Consider the following 18,651-nt stretch of genomic DNA (forward strand, 5'->3'; position numbering starts at 1 on the left):
CAAAAGGGGCCAGCCTGACGTGATGTAGCAGGACTCAATTTTCGGACTAAAGTTCAGTTTTTAAAATTGTAACTGGAATATCTATTTTGATTACATTTTGAAGCTCAACTTAAGCCAGTTTGGAATTATTTTTTTCCCCAATGCTTTGAAGTAGGTTAGAACCATTTTCTGTTTTCTTTTTGTATAGTAACATGGGGAGGTGTTGTAAATCGGTATCTGTTTTTGTTGAGTGAATTTCCCTCACTTGCTGTGTTTTACTAGGGCAAGTAAACAGGAAATGTCCCCAATGGAGACCTAGATTACAGTAAAGGCCCAACATGTTTTAACCTATCCTCGCTTTTTTCAAAACTTAAACTATAGACCCTTTTAGTAGAAGAGATACAGGCGCAGAATGAACTTTTACACTATTGTTTGTCCATTGTGTGACTCGGTTCTCTCCCATTGACTTCAGTGTACATCTACCACCTTGTGTTTTCCCAGCCAGCGAAGCATTTACTTGGCTGTATTCTCACTGATAGTAAAGGCATGAGCCAGTGGATAGATGAAGCTCTATAGAGAAAAATGAGCTTCGTTCCTTAAAACGCACATCTGCCATCTCATACTGCTTTTGGTTAATATAACTGTTTGCATTTTCATACAGTACCTATTTACCACTTGCCTACTGGGCTCTTCCACCCCCTTCCTGACCAGGTCAGTTTTCAGCTTTCAGTGCTGCCGCACTTTGACAGATGCAACACTGTATATTTTTTTTTTTTTATCATCCTTTTTATTTTTTTTTTGGAGACCAATATGTCTTTTGGTGGTATTTAATCATCACTGGGTTTTTGTCTTCACTGATGAGGTGGCACTGATGAGTGCTCTGATTATCAGTGTAAATGTGTGCTGTCACAGGATTGTCAGTTATTGGCTTTCCTTTCCTCAGACAGTGACAGCGCTGAGGAAAGGAAATGCAGATAACCGCCATTTTGTTTAAATGTGATCATCTGTGATTGGATACAGCTGATCACATGGTAAAGGGCTGCTGTGCTTGGACATTTACCATGATCTGTGATGAGCTGTGTCCAAGCAGCACACGGACGAGTGGTGGGGGTCTAGGAGGAAGTCAATAGACACCCTCCTGGAAATGAGCAACCATGTTGTAGCCATCATTTGGCTTTAGCACAGTTGGCAAGAGGTTAAAGCGGTATTTAACCCAAAACTAATATTACAGCTTGCCAATCATTAGATGATGTGGCTGCATCAGTTTTCTTTTCTTAGGCTTTTTTTCCCCTCTCTGTTTTTCACCTGGTGATGTAGCAAGTAACACCTCATTATGCAGTACAGTTCTAATCATTATTACTGCTCTAATCTAGGCACATTATCACATGGCAGACTTGGCAGCAGGTCAAAACTGTCCATTTTGTGATTTTAATTTTAATTTTTTTATAGTAACTTTCTTTACTGTATGGGGTCTGTCTTGCAGGCTTATTTGGATAAGATTCTTTTTTTTTAATCAAAATAGTTTTCTTTGGCTCACATGGACACTAATTTTAAAATGTGCTTTGCAGGAAGGAAACATGCCTTTGGAAGATTTATTAGCCATTTATGTCTACGAGCCTGCAGATCCAGTAATGGCAGGATCCAGCGTTGGCAGCTCTCCCAGCGAGTTGGCTGATGAGCTCCCTGACATGACGCTAGATAAAGTAAGTAGCAACAAACTTCCCACTTTAGGCCTCTTGGTCCAACTTTGACATGTGATATTTACAAAAAAAAGTAAACCCTTAATCTATAACCAAATTAACAAGGATTGAGCAAAAAGTCTAGGGGTTTCTGTTCATTTCAAGGTGCAGTTGACGTAAAAGGGCATGTTTCAGTTATCCAGATATTTGTATTTTGGACAGAGACAGGGACTTTCTTGGTTCCGCCTCCTGCTGTTGCCATTATGAGGAAATTTTTTTGGGGGGGGGGGGATTTTGTCTGTTGGACCCAGGTTTTGTATCTTTGAGACTTGCTTCTGATGTCCCTAAGTGTTTCCCATTCAGAAATATAGGTTTTGGGTAGCCTGCCTTTAGTATTGCCCTTTTCATGCAATAAATCCATGAAATTGACTATATTGTCAAAAGCATGTGTACATATCCTCCAACTTTTTTAGTTAAGGCATTTCAAGTGAAGGGTAAGACGACTGCTGCAGCACACAAAGACCTTTTTGGACATTTGTGCTCTTCATACTATTTGGGTAAAATCCTTTTTTTCTGTTCTGTACTGTGTCCCTGTGCACAAAGGTAGCTCCATAAAGACACAATTTGGTAGATTTACTAAAGACAAATCCACTGTGCACTTGAAAGTGCAGTCGCTGTAGATCTGAAATGAGGGAAAGCTCTGCTGACTTCTATCTATCATCCAATTATGTGCAAGCAAAAATGCTGTGTTTTATTTTCCTTACATGTTCCCCTCAGATCTAAAGTGACTGCAATTCCAAGTGCACTTGTAGTGCACAGTGGCTCTGCCTTTAGTAAATCAATCGCAATGAGTTTGGTGTGGAGGAACTTGAGCCCTGACTTCAATCCCTAGAAAGCCTTCTCAGAAGAGTGGAGACTGTTATAACTGCAAAGGGGGTGGGGAGATTAGGAATGTGATGTCCATCAATCTCATAACTGTGCAAGGGTCAGGTATTCACAAACATTTGGTCATATAATGTAGATGGAAAGGTTATTCTTTCAGCTCTACTATACTTTTGATTGCAGTGGAACAGTTGGTAGCTCTATTTCTGTCTTCTCAGGAGGAAATTGCAAAGGACCTTTTGTCAGGTGATGATGAAGAAACGCAGTCTTCAGCTGATGATTTGACTCCATCCGTCACATCACACGAAACGCCAGACTTTTTTCCTCGACCTTTAAGATGTAAGCATTTGAAATATTATTTTACCTACATTTAGAAATCTTTAGAAAAAAACAAATGTATGATCAGTGATTTTTATTTATTTATTTTCTTCTTTCTCGTCCATTGATGGACACAAAAATGCAGAAACATTTGGTTTATACTGCCTCCTACAGAGGTTGGAAAATTGACAAGCATGAAGCTAACTATTTTTGTTAGCTTTCTCACTTCATGTTGTTTTATTTTTTTTCCTTGTTGACTTTAATGAAGTTTCCTTGCTACATTTCTGCTTGAGTTGCTATATAGAGCAAAAGCTTTGGAGACCATACCTGGACCTCACAGGACTGGACATGTAGGGCTAGCATGGAAGGTGTCCTTTAGTCACTGGGCTTTACATTGTGGTGCTTTCCAGACCTTTGTGCACTGTTTGCTGCAGAGCACTTTCCAGGACCAGAGCCATGGCAAAAAACATTCTTTTGAATCTGAAGACTCTTTGTGTGTGTGTGTGTGTGTGTGTGTGTGTGTGTGTGTTTTATATTTATATATATATATATATATATATATATATATATATATATATATATATATATATATATATATATATATATATATATATATATATATAATGATGGTGAGGTAGCTCCTGGGGCTTCAGCCCAATTATTTGCACCATTAGGTGTCACTTAAAATTGAGGCTGCTTTTGGGCATCCTGTTTCTGAATTTCTGTCACTTAAAAGATGAGAGAAAACCTTTTTATGTTTCCCATAATATTTTTTTTTTCATGGAATACATTGAGGGACACACCTGTCTATTTAATATAAATAAATAAATATATATATATATATATATAAAATTTATTTTATTATTATTATTATTATTTTTTTTCTGGTTCTTGGTACTGCTTACTCACAAAACTGAGGCATGCTCCATAGAGGAGGGGTTATACAAGGGCTTGCGTAATTTTTCTGTTTCCCATTGTGCAAGCTTCCGTAGGCGGCAATATAACCCAAATGTTTCTGAATTCTTTTGTTCACCAGTGAAATCCAAGAAAAACTTATTTTATTGCCCATAAGTGACCTTTTCTGCTAAAATGACCATATTTAGGATTCTTCATATCCACGTGTAATATTACTGTAATGTTGGCTAAACTGAAAGTAATATGCAGACATCTTTCTAGTATCCATGGCAAAAAAACAAAACTGGTATTTTCTGTGATTGCTGAAAATGTTCTTAAGCTGAAAAAAAAAAAAAAAAAAATGCTAATTTAACAGCTGAAAGTTTTGTAAAAAGGGTGTTGCTTATATCTCTAAAGAGCACTAAGAGACATGTTACAAAAATACCTTCTTAAAATTGGTCCACAGTTTGTTTTTAATAAAACTAGATATTGGAGCTTAAAAGAAGAAAGTAACCTTGCTCATTTTATTCTAAATTTGTCTTTAACCTTATGTGTAGCAAATACTGCATACGATGGTGATAGAGAGTGGGAAAGTGAGGATTTGGAAACGGAAATTGGAAATTCTTCAGAAGATTTAAGAAAGGTAAGTGTGTGTGTGTGTGTGTTTATGGGCTTTTCAACACTGCTTGTGGATAAAGGTATCGGCTGCTGGGCTGCATTTTATTATGCTACTGTTTACAAATGCTTGCTTCAACTTTGAATACAGAAAGAGGGGGTTCCTCAGTCAAAAGACTTTGATATGATGCTAAATGGTGTTTTATCTTTCTGTGTCTTTTAGGAAATAATGGTTGGTTCACAGTATCAGGCAGAAATCCCACCTTTTCAGGGACATTACATGGCAGATTTATCTGGTAAGTTGATGGACATTTCATCTCGCATAAAGCAGCATTTTGTAAACAATACTTTGGAATGTATTGTGAAATGTCTGGGGAAAGCTTTTCTAAGGCAGGCCATACACAATGCAAATTTATTTCCTGCAACCACAAGTAATTCCCCCATCAACACAGCGCTGACAGGGGAATCCCTCTTGCCGAGCAATTTGTCTGCTCCCGGCGGGAGAGGGAAGCCATCCCCGCCGGGAGAAGACAATGATCATCCCTCGTAGCTATAGTAGACGTTAGCAATAATTGCAAGACAATCCGGTAGGCTGTTTGTACCCAAGTCGATCTGCTTTGTACATTCAGCCTGCCCATTAACGTTTCGAATCAGGTTTAAACTGTGTATGGTCAGCCTTAATCACAACCATTACAGAGAGGGTGGCATAAATAAAGACTACATAATATCTGTTTATAAAATGCATTACAGACTACGAACACCAAGATCAGTTGATCTGGAGTCCTGAAGTTGTTCCAGAGAGCAAAGTGGAGGATTTTCTGTTGGAAACCATGAAGATGGACAAGAAGATTATGCACAATAGAGTATCAGATGGGGTCATCAAAGATAACGAACAGGTGACTTATTATTTTATATGTTGAGGGATTTTTTTTTTTTTTATTTACATAGTAACTAGGGCAACAAAGTTTGCTGTTGTACCACTGTTTTGGAGAAAACGTTGCTATTGCACTAAACTAAATTTTATTCAGTTTAGAGAGGAAGTGAAACTAGCATCGGGAGCTAGTCTGTTTTTTTTTTTTTTTTTTTTATCAGGCTCAGACTTTGGAACACTAAAATTTAAATATGGATATTGGCAATTGAAGATCTGCTCTGATTTGTTTCTGTAAACCATTTCGGCAGCCTGCTTCTACTCCAAACTCCAAGCAGTTACATTTGCTTTAGCTGCCATATTGGAGATTGACTCCCATTACTGGAAACTACCCTGTTCAGTCTGTAGTCACGTTAAAAAATAATGTTGGCTTGCCAGCCAAGTCAATTCTGGCATTTCTCTCCTACGTGTAAAAATCGTCCTTTTTTTATTTTTTTTGCTAGAAAAAAAAAAAAAAAAAAAATATATATATATATATATATATATATAATAAACCTAGGGAAGGGATCTCCAAACTACGGCCCTTCAACTGTTGCAGAACTAAACCTCCTATGAGGCATTGTAAAACTCTGACACTCACAGACATGACTAGCCATGATGGAAATTTTCTGAACAACTGTAGGGCCATAGTTTGGAGACCCTTGCCCTAGGAAATAAAATGGCGGTTGTTGCAATTTTTCATGTCACAGGGTATTTGTGCAGCATTTTTTAAAACGCGATTTTTCTTTTTCTTAAAAAAAAAAAACTTTAATTAATTAAAACAAAACAAATATAAATATATATATATATATATATATATATATATATATATATATATATATATCTTTTTTTTTTTTTTTTTTTTTTTTTTTTTTTTTTTTTGAATTTGAAAGATGTTACACTGAGTGACTAGATATCTAACATGTCATGCTTTAAAATTGTGCACACTTGTGGAATGGCACCAAACTACGCTTTTATTATTTTTTACAGATTACCTGTTTAGAGTTACAGAAGATCTAGCGCTAGAATGATTCCTCTCACACTAGTGTTCGCAGTGATACCTCACATGTATGGTTTGAAAGCCATTTACATATGTGGGTGCGACCTAGGTATGCGTTTGCTTCTGCCTGCGAGCATGAGGGGATCGGGGCGCTTAAATTTTATTTTTTCTCTTTCCCGTTTTTATTTTATTTTTTGATCACTTTTATTTCTATTACAATGAATATAAATATCCCTTGTAATAGGAATAGGTCCCCACATCTCTCCTCTATGCTGGAAAGCCTGAGATCCCCCAAAAAATCGATCTCTGGCTTTCCAGCTAAAAAAAAACCCAGCAGTGTTTACATTTGCCTGCGCCGGAAGTGACGTCATGACGCCGCTTCTGGCCTCTAAGGGTCATGGAGTTGGCCGGGAACCCTACCGTTGCTTGTAAAGGCAGCTAAACAGCCACTATGATGGCTTTATATTGCAGGGAATCGCCGGCTGAAAAAACACAATATCTGGATGATGCCTGCAGGCATTATCCAGATATCTCCACTCAAAGTCCCCATCGTCCCCATCGTCCTATGACGTTAATCCAGGGGAAGTGGTTAACACTACAGGAGACTGCCACTGTTATGTTCAGAATGTTCATGAGCAGAATTATTCAATCATATGGTTGAATTTGGATTCACTGTGTCATTTCCATTTTGCAGGCTCTGCATGAGCTCTTCAAGTGTGAATACGACTTCCCAGAGGCAATGGAAAGGTTTTGCAGTAGAGGAGCGTTACATGGTAAGAGCTCAAAGATTGCATTGGTCATTGCTTAGAAACAGCAATGTAGAATTTTCCTTTTATTTATAAAAAAAAAAATCGGATAGAAGTATATTGAAGAGTCAACAAGCCATGCAAAGAAAAGAGTTTCCAGCGTCCATGCATAATATTATGCACCATCAAAGAAAAAGAACAAAGCAGTATTTTGTCACAATACATAGTTCAGTAAATATTTATCCCTCATGCACATCAGTACACCAAGTATTGTCACTTGTGAAAATCAAGCGCCTTCCACACATTCCCTTGCGTCTCTTCAATCCCAGGAGACCAGGGGTCATATGTCTTTATAGTAACAATCCGGCCCAAATTAAGTCCACAGGGGCCAGCTCTGGTATTGCCAACCAACCGCCCCACACTTTATCAAATGTATATGGGTTACCTTTATGTTGCTATATTAACTTTTCGTATCTAAGGGTGGTGCCCATTTAATCTACCCACATCTGCATGGAGGGTACAGTCTACGTAGTCCAGTGCATCAGTTTACAGGCTTGAAGAGAGCCCGGCCAGCGGCCTCACTAATAAGTGTATCCTGTATTGCTTCCTCCAGCACACCCAGAAGAAATGTAGAATTTCAGTTAACACTTTTTTTTGTCTTTGTTACACTAAAGTGTATATGGTAGATTTAGTGATGTCTTGGCTTCTGCCTAATAATAATAAAAAAAAAAATGTCTTCAAGTGCAAGGGTTTGAGCTAGAAAATTTACACCAATTCCTGCTAGTCTAATGTACGCTTTATTATTAAGTGCTCCTTTTATGGACCCGCTAATGTTTGCAATGTGCCAGTTAGGGAAATTAGTGCTAAAGCTCTGTTTGATGTAGCGTGCCACTAGCTAACTACTTTTTCTGGCTCATCAATGTGTTTGATGATATAGGGGTGACAATTTGGGATTAAAGAGTGGATTACACCCATTACTGCCTTTTTCATATCGCATTTGGAGTGGCTTGGCTAGGGAAGTGATGTGTGTGTGTGTGTGTGTGTGTGTGTGTGTGTGTGTTCTCTGCATTCTCCGTGCTCTAAACATGGTTTCCTGAATGCTGCTCCAGCGCCAGCTCTTCTAGGCCTTGTTTTGATGGTGACTGCTGATTTGCCTTTGGTGCATGGCCAGCTTAAAGAGTGGGGACTGTTCATTCTTTCCTCTGCTCATCCTCAAGTCTTTGTCACCCCAAAAAAACAGAAGTGTGTTCCTAATGCAAAACATCTGTTTCTAGCCTGAAATATAGATTAAACTGCCAGGTTAACCACAGAAAGGTCTACCTCACTGATTTTATTTTTTCTTCAGAAGAGTTCAAGCCATGGACTGAGGAAGAATGTAGAAATTTTGAACATGCACTTCTAATCCATGGGAAAGATTTTCATCTAATACAGAAAAATAAGGTAACTATATTTCACATTGTATTACTGTGCAATGAATGTGACTAGATGGTGCCATGTTGAACTTCCAGTGACCAGTATGAGAGAGTGAGAGCGATAACACCAAATGTAACACACCTGCTCCCCATTCACACCTGAGACCTTGTAACACTAACAAGGCCCAATTTGGACATTTTTCACTTAGGGGTGTACTCCCTTTTGTTGCCAGCGGTTTAGACATTAATGGCTGTGTGTTGAGTTATTTTGAGGGGACAGCAAATTGACACTGTTATACAAGCTGTACACTCACTACTTTACATTGTAGCAAAGTGTCATTTCTTCAGTGTTGTCACATGAAATGATATAAAATATGTTCAAAAAGGTGAGGGTGTACTCACTTTTGTGAGATGGTGTGTGTGTGTGTGTGTGTGTGTGTGTGTGTGTGTGTGTGTGTGTGTGATAAAAAAAATTATATATATATATATATATATATATATATATATATATATATATATATATATATATATATATATATATATTAAAGCCATTGATTTAACTTTTGAAAAACTGTTAAATTCAAGGCATATAATGAATGATAACTGTCACATTTTACTTTTGCTTGCAACTGAAATAGCCAATCACATGTTCAGCACCATTGGCATCTGCTGACCATACATTGGCTAAGATGGCAGCTTCTTTAGTGGAAAAGGATAGGAGCGTTGCATAGAATATAGGCGAATTGTGTATGTAAAGGTAAAAAAATAAAACGGCAAATCTAGAGTTTCACTTGATGTGCACATTTGTAACATTTCTAGGTCCAGAGTCATCTATTCTAAGCTGTCAAAATAATCCTCTGTGAAGGTGCAAAAGCAACTGCTCATTCAAGCTGCCTTCAGACCAGTTCAAGAATGTGTCATTCAGATCCTTTAATTCCCATGATGACAGCTAGGGATGAGCTTCGTGTTCGAGTCGAACGCATGTTCGACTCGAACATCGGTCGTTCGTGCGTTCGCCGAATTCCGAACGTTTGGGCCGTTCGCGGCAAAATTCGTGTGGCCCACAATGCACTGCGATGGCGCAATGCATTGCTGTCTCACGATTGGCCAAGCATGCACTGTGACCCCGCATGCTTGGCCAATCGCAGCGCCAGTAGCGGGAAGAGCAATGGTTGGTCACAGGCATCCTGCCTGTGGCCAATCATAGCTCAGACAGTGTAGTGCACGCCCCACACTATATAAAGCTGCCTTTCAGGCGGCCTCGTGTAGTGTTTGTTAGCATCTGAAGCAGTGGGTGTTCTGTGTACCTTCAACACAGTTACACACCAATCGTTTTTGGCTGATTTACTATTTTGCTCTTGTGTAGTGGTTACTGTCTGTGCCCTGACCGCAGTATACACCACTATATTCACCTCACCTATATAGCTAGTGATCTAGCTTTAATAATAGAGCTTGCAGTCAGTAGTGTTAGTGCGTGCTGTCTGCGTGCTCTGTACCCAGTACATACCACTATATACACCTACATAGCTGTTCTCTATTTGAGCCCGATTGTCATTTGCTGGAGTTATTGGAAGTTGTGTGTGCCTCCAGCACAGCACAGTATACAGCTGTATATGCCCCTTTAACTCTGCTGTTTTCTTGTTATTGTCTGCGTGCCCTGACCGCAGTATACACCGTGATATTCACCTCACCTATATAGCTAGTGGTCCATCTTTAACAATAGAGCTTGCAGTCAGCAGTGTCACTCAGGAGATAGTGCGTGCTGTGTGCCTGCTCTGTACCCAGTACATACCGCTATTATCCACCTACATAGCTGTTCTCTATTTGGGCCCGATTGACATCTGCTGGAGTTATTGGAAGTTGTGTGTGCCTCCAGCACAGCACAGTATACAGCTGTATATACCCCTTTAACTCTGCTGTTTTCTTGTTATTGTCTGCGTGCCCTGACCGCAGTATACACCGTGATATTCACCTCACCTATATAGCTAGTGGTCCATCTTTAACAATAGAGCTTGCAGTCAGCAGTGTCACTCAGGAGATAGTGCGTGCTGTGTGCCTGCTCTGTACCCAGTACATACCGCTATTATCCACCTACATAGCTGTTCTCTATTTGGGCCCGATTGACATCTGCTGGAGTTATTGGAAGTTGTGTGTGCCTCCAGCACAGCACAGTATACAGCTGTATATACCCCTTTAACTCTGCTGTTTTCTTGTTATTGTCTGCGTGCCCTGACCGCAGTATACACCGTGATATTCACCTCACCTATATAGCTAGTGGTCCATCTTTAACAATAGAGCTTGCAGTCAGCAGTGTCACTCAGGAGATAGTGCGTGCTGTGTGCCTGCTCTGTACCCAGTACATACCGCTATTATCCACCTACATAGCTGTTCTGTATTTGGGCCCGATTGGCATCTGCTGGAGTTATTGGAAGTTGTGTGTGCTTCCAGCACAGCACAGTATACATCTGTATATACCCCTTTAACTCTGCTGTTCTATAAAAAAGGCATCTGCAGGAGTTAGTGGGTGTTGTGTGCCTCCAGCACAATATAAACTACCCAACTACTGTTTTACCCAACTCCCTTCAGGCCATTACCATGTCTGGAAGGCCAGCAAGGAGAGGCAGACAGACGCGAGCCGATAAAAGAGGGCAAGCAGGCTCTGTGTCTAGAGACAACAGTGCTGGTCGGGGACGCGGTGCATTGTCATCAGCACGTGGCCATGGGACATGCTTGTCCTTCTTTTCTGCAGCTGGACATGTTGAACCGCAACATGCCAACGACTTGGTAGAGTGGATGACCAAGCCCTCTTCATCCTCCTCATCCTCTCTCACCCAGTCTCAGGGTAGTAGAAAAGCAGCTGCCAACACATCGTCGTCCCTCCTCTCAATGTCATCATCAGTGACTCCTTCCCTAGACCCACCACGTCCTCCTGAGGAGTCTCCTGAACTCTTTGAGCACAGTGTTGGGTACATGCTCCAGGAGGATGCCCAGTGTTTGGTGGGCTCTGATGATGACACTCAGCTAGAGGAAGGCAGTAGCGTGAGCACAGAGAGAGGGGATGCTCAAGAAGGACAGCAATCTGGCAGTAATGTTCCACAAGCTGCAGCATACTGCCAGGTTTGCTACAGCGATGGAGAGGGAGGGGATGATGAGGGCACTGACTCCACGTGGGTGCCTGGAAGGAGGGAGGAGGAGGAGGAGGAGGAGGCACATGTCCAACGAGGCAGGATGCCCTCCGGGGGCCAGCTTAGGGGCAGCACACCGACTGAATCACACCGCAGAGCTCCGCCTGCGCAGAGCGCTTCCTCTGCGCAGAGCGCTTCCTCTGCGCGTTATTCTAAAAGTTCTTTGGTGTGGGCCTTTTTTGAGACGAGTGCATCAGATCGCACCGCTGCTATTTGCAACATATGTTTCAAGCGTATCTCACGTGGCCAAAACATCAGCCGCTTGGGCACCACATGCTTGACCAGACATATGTTGACCTGCCATGCAGCTCGTTGGCAAGCATACCTCAAAGACCCACACCAAAGAACAAAGCGGACCTCTCCTTGCTCCTCATCAGCTGGCATCTCCAACCCCACTAGACCTTCAGTCCTCTCTGAAACCTGCTCTGAGAGGAATGAAGGTGTAGAATTAGGTGTGTCACAGCCAAGTGCTTCCGGGAACTCTGCTAGTGGTACATCCACGTCCGATTATAGCAGACAAATGTCCCTGCCCCAGCTGCTGGACCGGCGGAAGAAATTTACTCCCAGCCATCCACATGCCCAGCGGTTGAATGCTAGCTTGGCTAAATTGCTAGCACTTCAACTGCTGCCTTTTCAGTTGGTAGATTCGGCCCCCTTCCGTGAGTTTGTACAATGTGCGGTTCCTCAGTGGCAGGTCCCCAAACGCCACTTTTTCTCACGGAAGGCAATTCCGGCTCTCTACCGGCATGTGGAAGGCAATGTCCTTGCCTCGCTGGACAGGGCGGTCAGCGGTAAGGTGCATATTACCGCTGACTCATGGTCCAGCAGGCATGGACAGGGACGTTACCTGTCTTTCACGGCCCATTGGGTCACTCTTCTGGCTGCTGGGAAGGATGCAGGACAAGGTGCAGTAGTATTGGAGGTTGTTCCGCCACCACGCCTCCAAAATGCTACTATTGGTTGTGACACACCTCTCTCCTCCACCCCCTCCTCTTCTTCTTCCTCCACGGCCTCTTCCAGTGCTCTGTCCTCAGAACCAGCGGTGCTCCGTAGGCGTTGCAGGGGCTACGCAAGTACGCAGGCAAAACGATGCCATGCCGTGCTTGCGCTGGTTTGTTTGGGGGACAGGAGCCACACTGGGGCGGATGTTTTGTCAGCTCTGCAGGGGCAGGCCGAGAGGTGGTTGACGCCACGCCAGCTTAAGCCAGGAATGGTGGTTTGCGACAATGGCACCAACCTCCTCTCCGCCCTCCGACAGGGACAACTGACCCATGTGCCCTGTGTAGCTCACGTCCTTAACCTGGTGGTGCAGCGGTTCTTGGGCAGGTACCCCGGCTTACAGGATGTCCTGAAACAGGCCAGGAGAGTCTGTGTGCATTTCCGCCGATCATTTAATGCATGTGCTCGGCTGGCTGAGCTCCAAAAGGAGTTGAACCTGCCCAAGAACCGCCTTATATGTGACATGCCCACCAGATGGAACTCAACATTGGCCATGCTGCAGCGGCTGCACACGCAGCAGAGGGCCATCAATGAGTACCTGTGCGACTACGGCACCAGGACAGGGTCAGGAGAGCTTGGTTTTTTCTCACCACGCCAGTGGGGCATGATCAGGGATGCATGCACTGTCCTGTCACCGTTTGAGGAGGCCACAAGGATGGTGAGCAGTGACAGTGCATGCATCAGTGACACTATACCTCTTGTCCACCTCTTGGAGCATACGCTGCGTGGAATAATGGACAGGGCACTTGAGGCAGAACAGAGGCAGGAAGAGGAGGACTTCCTTGCCTCTCAAGGCCCCCTTTATCCAGACAGTGTTCCTGCTGTGCCACCCATCACACAGGAAGAGGGTGAGGAGGAGGAAGAGGAGGAGGAGGATGATTGTGTCAGCATGGAGGTGGAGGCTGGCACTCAGCATCAGCAGCAGCAGTCTTATAGGGATGATTTACAGTCCCAAGAAACACGTGGACTTGTACGTGGCTGGGAGGAGGTAGCTGCGGATCATGTTGTCCTTAGTGACCCAGAGGACTCCGGACCGAATGCCTCAGCTAACCTACGCTGCATGGCCTCCCTGATCCTGCAAAGCCTGCGGAAGGATCCTCGTATTCTTCGGATCAAGGAGAGGGACCATTACTGGCTGGCCACTCTCCTTGATCCACGGTACAAGGGTAAGGTTGCCGACCTTATCTTGCCATCGCAGAGGGAGCAGAGGATGAGACATCTCCGGGAGGCCTTGCAGAAAGCTCTGTGCAACGCGTTCCCAGAGACTGGGAGGTCACAAACTCCTGGTCCTGGACAACGTGTTGCTGAGGCATCAGTCAGAAGGAGCGGTGGAGAAGGTGGCCGTCTGACTGATGCGTTCAGACAATTTTTTAGTCCGCAGCCCCAAGGTATGATTGGTTCCAGCACCCATCGCCAGCGTCTAATTTACATGGTGCAGGAATACCTAGGGGCAAGGTCAGACTTGGACACCTTTCCCACTGAAAATCCTCTGGCTTACTGGGTCTTGAGGATGGATCACTGGCCAGAGCTTGCACAGTATGCAATTGAGCTCCTGGCCTGTCCTGCATCCAGCGTTCTTTCGGAACGCACCTTCAGTGCTGCTGGTGGCTTCGTTACCGATCACAGGGTGCGCCTGTCCACCGAATCAGTTGATCGACTGACCTTCATCAAGATGAATCAGTCTTGGATCACCCACAGCTACCAAGCACCTGAAGCTGATGTAACCGAATAATTTTTTTTGAAATACCACATCCCTTCAAGACTGCCTATGCTGATGCTGAGTGACTGTCCTGTTATGTTGATTGTCTATCCTCTTCCTCCTCCGCTGATATGTTGGAAGAACATTTTTGGTTCTGGGTGATGCCAGCAGCCCAATTTTTCTGCCCCTGTTTAACAGGGGTGTTTAAGTACAATTTTTGATGCAATGCTTTGCAGCAGGGCTAATTCCTGCAATAAAACTAGAGTGTATGGCAGAGGTTGCAGTGTGATGGCACCAGTGCCTAAGGCCCAATTTTTCTGCCCCTGTTTAACAGGGGCGTTTAAGTACAATTTTTGATGCAATGCTTTGCAGCAGGGCTAATTCCTGCAATAAAACTAGAGTGTATGGCAGAGGTTGCAGTGTGATGGCACCAGTGCCTAAGGCCCAATTTTTCTGCCCCTGTTTAACAGGGACATGTAATTACAATTCTTGATATAATATTTCACAGGAGGGCCCCTTCCTGTGCCCACCCAGAGTAACTGTGAGGACTTATAGTGTTGTGGCACCAGCACCACAACCACCAAAGGTCAATTTTTCTACCACTGTTCAACAATGGCATGTAATTACAATTCTTGATATAATCGTTCACAGCAGGGCGCTCCAGCGGCCACCAAGAGTCACTTTGAGGGCTTACAATGTTGTTGCAAAACCAACACCTTGTTCCGCCATTTCTGCAGAGCATATAGGGCAGGCCCCTACTTTCAAACATCCAATTTACAAACATCTCCTACTTGCAAACGGAAGGAGACAACAGCAAGTGAGATGAAAAAAGATGGACGACAAAACAAATTATACAGGGGTGATAACCCTTCCCTATGTTTTCCAAAAAGCTTAAAAATAGTTTTTTTGACTGGAGCTACACTTTAAAAATGTACCAGTTGAAAATTACAAACAGATTCAACTTAACACAACAAACCTACACAGTCCCTGTCTTGTTTGCACCGCCTGTATACTGCTGTTCTGAGTATATAGGGCCTGGGGGCCACACTCATTTCCTTTTTTTAATATGGGTACGGGGTTCCCCTTAATATGCGTACAAGACCCAAAGGGGCTGGTAATGGGCAGGGAGGGCTACCCATGCCATTTTTCTGAATGATTTTCAACCATATTGCAGGAACCAGATATAACATTAAAACCGCAAGCAGTTTTAAATGGTGTTATTTCCGTTTAATGTCATTTTGTGCAGGGACTGTTCTAAACACGGGAAACACGTGGCACTTCACAGGCATACTATAGACACCCCCCAGGCACCATATTTAAAGGAATATTTCACTTTTTTTTTTCTCACTTTAATCGTCATTAAAATCAGTGCTCCCGCCAAAACGGTAGTTTTTAAAACTTTTTTTTGCAGTGACCCATGTCCCCTGAGGCAGGAGGCAGATCGCCAAACCCTTTTTAGCACACTATCTTGCATATTAGCCGTTAAAATTAGCACTTTCCAATTCGAACGTTCGAGTCCCATAGACTTCAATGGGGTTCTAACGTTCGTGCCGAACGCGGGGGTCGTTCGCAAGTTCTGGTGCGAACCGAACCGGGGGGTGTTCGGCTCATCCCTAATGACAGCCTGTGACTGGCAGGTCTAGAGTGGGAAGAGCTGAGTTACCCTCACTAATTGTTGTCCTGATTGTTGCCCTGCTGCATCCTTCAGTGTCATATAGTAATGGTTTTTGAAAAGCTGTGAGACCATCGCCTTACTCTGTCCAGAAGGTTTTTTTGGATTGAATTTCTCATTTTACCTTCTTCCACTATCCAGGTGAGAACTCGCACAGTAGCTGAATGTGTAGCTTTTTATTACATCTGGAAGAAATCGGAGAGATATGACAATTTTGCCCAGCAAACTAGATTTGGCAAGAAAAGATATCACCATCATCCTGGAGTAACGTAAGTTGATTTTAGTCTGGAGATGTATGTTGAAGTGTGTTTGAATTGGGTTATGGGGTTTTTACATTCCTGAAATTATGGCAACAATCTATAATCGATAATCCCAGTGATTGTCGTCTTGTGTGAAGCCTGTGATGGGTTGGTCTGTTCACTAAGGCTCAGCCACATGATTTTTACTTTTTTTTTCTTTTTTTGTTTACGTATTCAATTATCATTTTAGATTTGCCAAAACCATATAATATGAGGTCAAACCTAAACACTTTCAATGTGTGTGTGTGTGTAATCAGGCAGGCCCTTGCACTACATAGTTGAAGGTAAATCTCTAAAGGAACTTGAATAAGAAATTTGTATAATGTATGGCCAGCTTTAGGATACGGGGATAGAGCATTGTTAACAAAACAGAAACTGCCTGAACAAGAACCTACATGGCAGGATCACAAGGTTTGTTTTTTTTGTTTTGTTTTTTTGATAGCTGTGGGGTTTTTTGAAAAATGAACAGCTTTTAAAATCACATTAACCATTTACCCACTTCTGCTCCGGAAGCTTTTACCCCCTTTACGACCAGGCCCTTTTTTGCTATTTAGCACTGCGTTACTTTAAACTGCTAATTGCTCGGTCATGCAACTCCTGGACCCAAACAAAATGTAGATCATTTTTCACACAAATGGAGCTTTCTTTTGGTGGTATTTGATCACTACTGGGTTAATTTTTGTAAGAAAAAAGACAGAATTCTGAAATTTTTTTTTTGCTTTCTGCTATAAAACCAATCCAAAAAAAATGCAGATTTCTTCATACATTTTGGCAAAAATGTATTCTGCTACATGTTTTTGTTAAAAATGGGATTTTTTTTTTTTTTTTTTAAAGTGTGTGTTTGGCTTGCGTGAAAGTTGTTATAGCACCTACAAACTATGGTGTGTGTGTGTGTGTGTGTGTGTGTGTGTGTGTGTATATCTATATGTGTGTAATATAAATTTTTTTATTTTGTATAGGGATTTTTATACTAGTAATGGTGGCGATCCGTGACATATAGTGGGACTGTGATAGTGCGGCAAGAAATTTGACACTAACTGATGCTGGGGGGAACTTGCTAACTGCCACTGATATCACCAGGGATGCTAATACAGTGATCAGTGCTGCTAATCTGCACTGTCACCTATACTTATGGCACTGGCAGCAAAGGGGTTAACATCTAGGGCAATAAAGGGGGGTAAAAGTGTGCTGCTTTTACTAATGGATCTTGAAATTTCCCCTCCCTGTAAACCAAGCAAGCGTTCTCTCTGTTCAGAGCCCTGTGTTGTCAACACAGAGCTCTAGATTGTGATTACACACAGCCTATCCGCAGGTCCCGGCCATGAATCATTGGCCGGGATCTGTTGTTGGGCTTGCTCTGTGTACAATCACAGGGGCTGCCGGTGTGGGGGCATGCCTGCGTGCGCCCTAAACCAGCAAGCAAACCTCGATGTATGGTCTGCAGTACATTGTGAGCAGGCGGTCCGCAAGTGGTTTAAACCTGATGTAAAACTTAATGGCTAAATCCTAATTCTAGTTTTACATTGCTTTGAACCACTAAGGGCTCATTTACATGTGATTGGGGGGGGGGGGGGGGGGGAGCAGTAAAACCCTGCGCCTGAGCTACATTTTTACTGCCCCTCAATTGCTCCCCCTTTTGCTGCAGAGGCAAAGGCCTATGGTGTACAGTAACAGTGCAGATTTTTAGCAGTGTCAGCTGAACCCGTACAATTTCAAACCCGCATTTCCGTGCGATTTCAGGGGCGATTTGAAAGACCTCTGTTTTGGCTTCATGCACAGATGTCTATTGCAATCGCCCCTGAAGTCACCAAAAGTAGTGCAGGAACTACTTTTGGGAATTTGGTGCTGCGCCACAAAGTCAGCGTTGCACCGATTCAGACGGTGCTGTTGCCGGCAAAAGGCTCAGATTTGGCATGCGATTTGACATGTCAAATTGGTTCGATGTGAACGGGGGTCCTTGAACCTGGAAGCCGATTGGTTTCTATGCATAGCTGCACTTGATTTCACACCCTCCAGTAAATTAACCACATTACTACATACAAACTCTTTTCCCGGTGGACCGACCAAACTGTTTTGTTCCTGTGGTTCAGCTGAATTTTAGCCACATCTGATCTGCTAGTTTGTCACTTGTTTCCATGTGAATTCACTGTTTTCTATTGTATTTAGGGATTACATGGACAGATTGGTAGATGAAGCAGAGGCACTTGGAGGAGTTGAGCATCCATCAGCCTTAACCTGCCAGAATAGGTCTGAGTCCATGCCCGACACCCAGCTTAACATTCTGAATATAACTGCGAACGACCTTACAGGTGGGTTATCGTTGCATTTAACTTTTTATGCTCTGTAAAATGGGATGTGTATAGGA

General features: G+C 42.9%; 1 protein-coding gene across 3 annotated transcripts in view; it reads left to right on the top strand.

Moving 5' to 3' along the window:
• The window catches only part of MIER3 (MIER family member 3), a 45,741-nt gene that overhangs the window by 19,387 nt on the left and 7,703 nt on the right, over positions 1–18,651 (top strand). For 2 of the 3 annotated variants that reach the window (XM_077462697.1, XM_077462698.1), the window contains exons 5-13: positions 1,548–1,682; positions 2,759–2,879; positions 4,310–4,395; positions 4,591–4,663; positions 5,118–5,263; positions 6,969–7,047; positions 8,366–8,460; positions 16,129–16,256; positions 18,453–18,595. In XM_077462697.1, the coding sequence (XP_077318823.1) occupies positions 1,548–1,682; positions 2,759–2,879; positions 4,310–4,395; positions 4,591–4,663; positions 5,118–5,263; positions 6,969–7,047; positions 8,366–8,460; positions 16,129–16,256; positions 18,453–18,595 (1,006 nt within the window). The remainder of the gene's footprint in view (positions 1–1,547; positions 1,683–2,758; positions 2,880–4,309; positions 4,396–4,590; positions 4,664–5,117; positions 5,264–6,968; positions 7,048–8,365; positions 8,461–16,128; positions 16,257–18,452; positions 18,596–18,651) is intronic. The other variant, XM_077462699.1, reaches the window with a different exon arrangement.

This window comes from Lithobates pipiens, unplaced genomic scaffold (genome assembly GCF_037356315.1).
Source record: "Lithobates pipiens isolate NorthernLeopardFrog02 unplaced genomic scaffold, aLitPip1_a1.2 Scaffold_3, whole genome shotgun sequence".
NCBI classification, from domain to species: domain Eukaryota; kingdom Metazoa; phylum Chordata; class Amphibia; order Anura; family Ranidae; genus Lithobates; species Lithobates pipiens.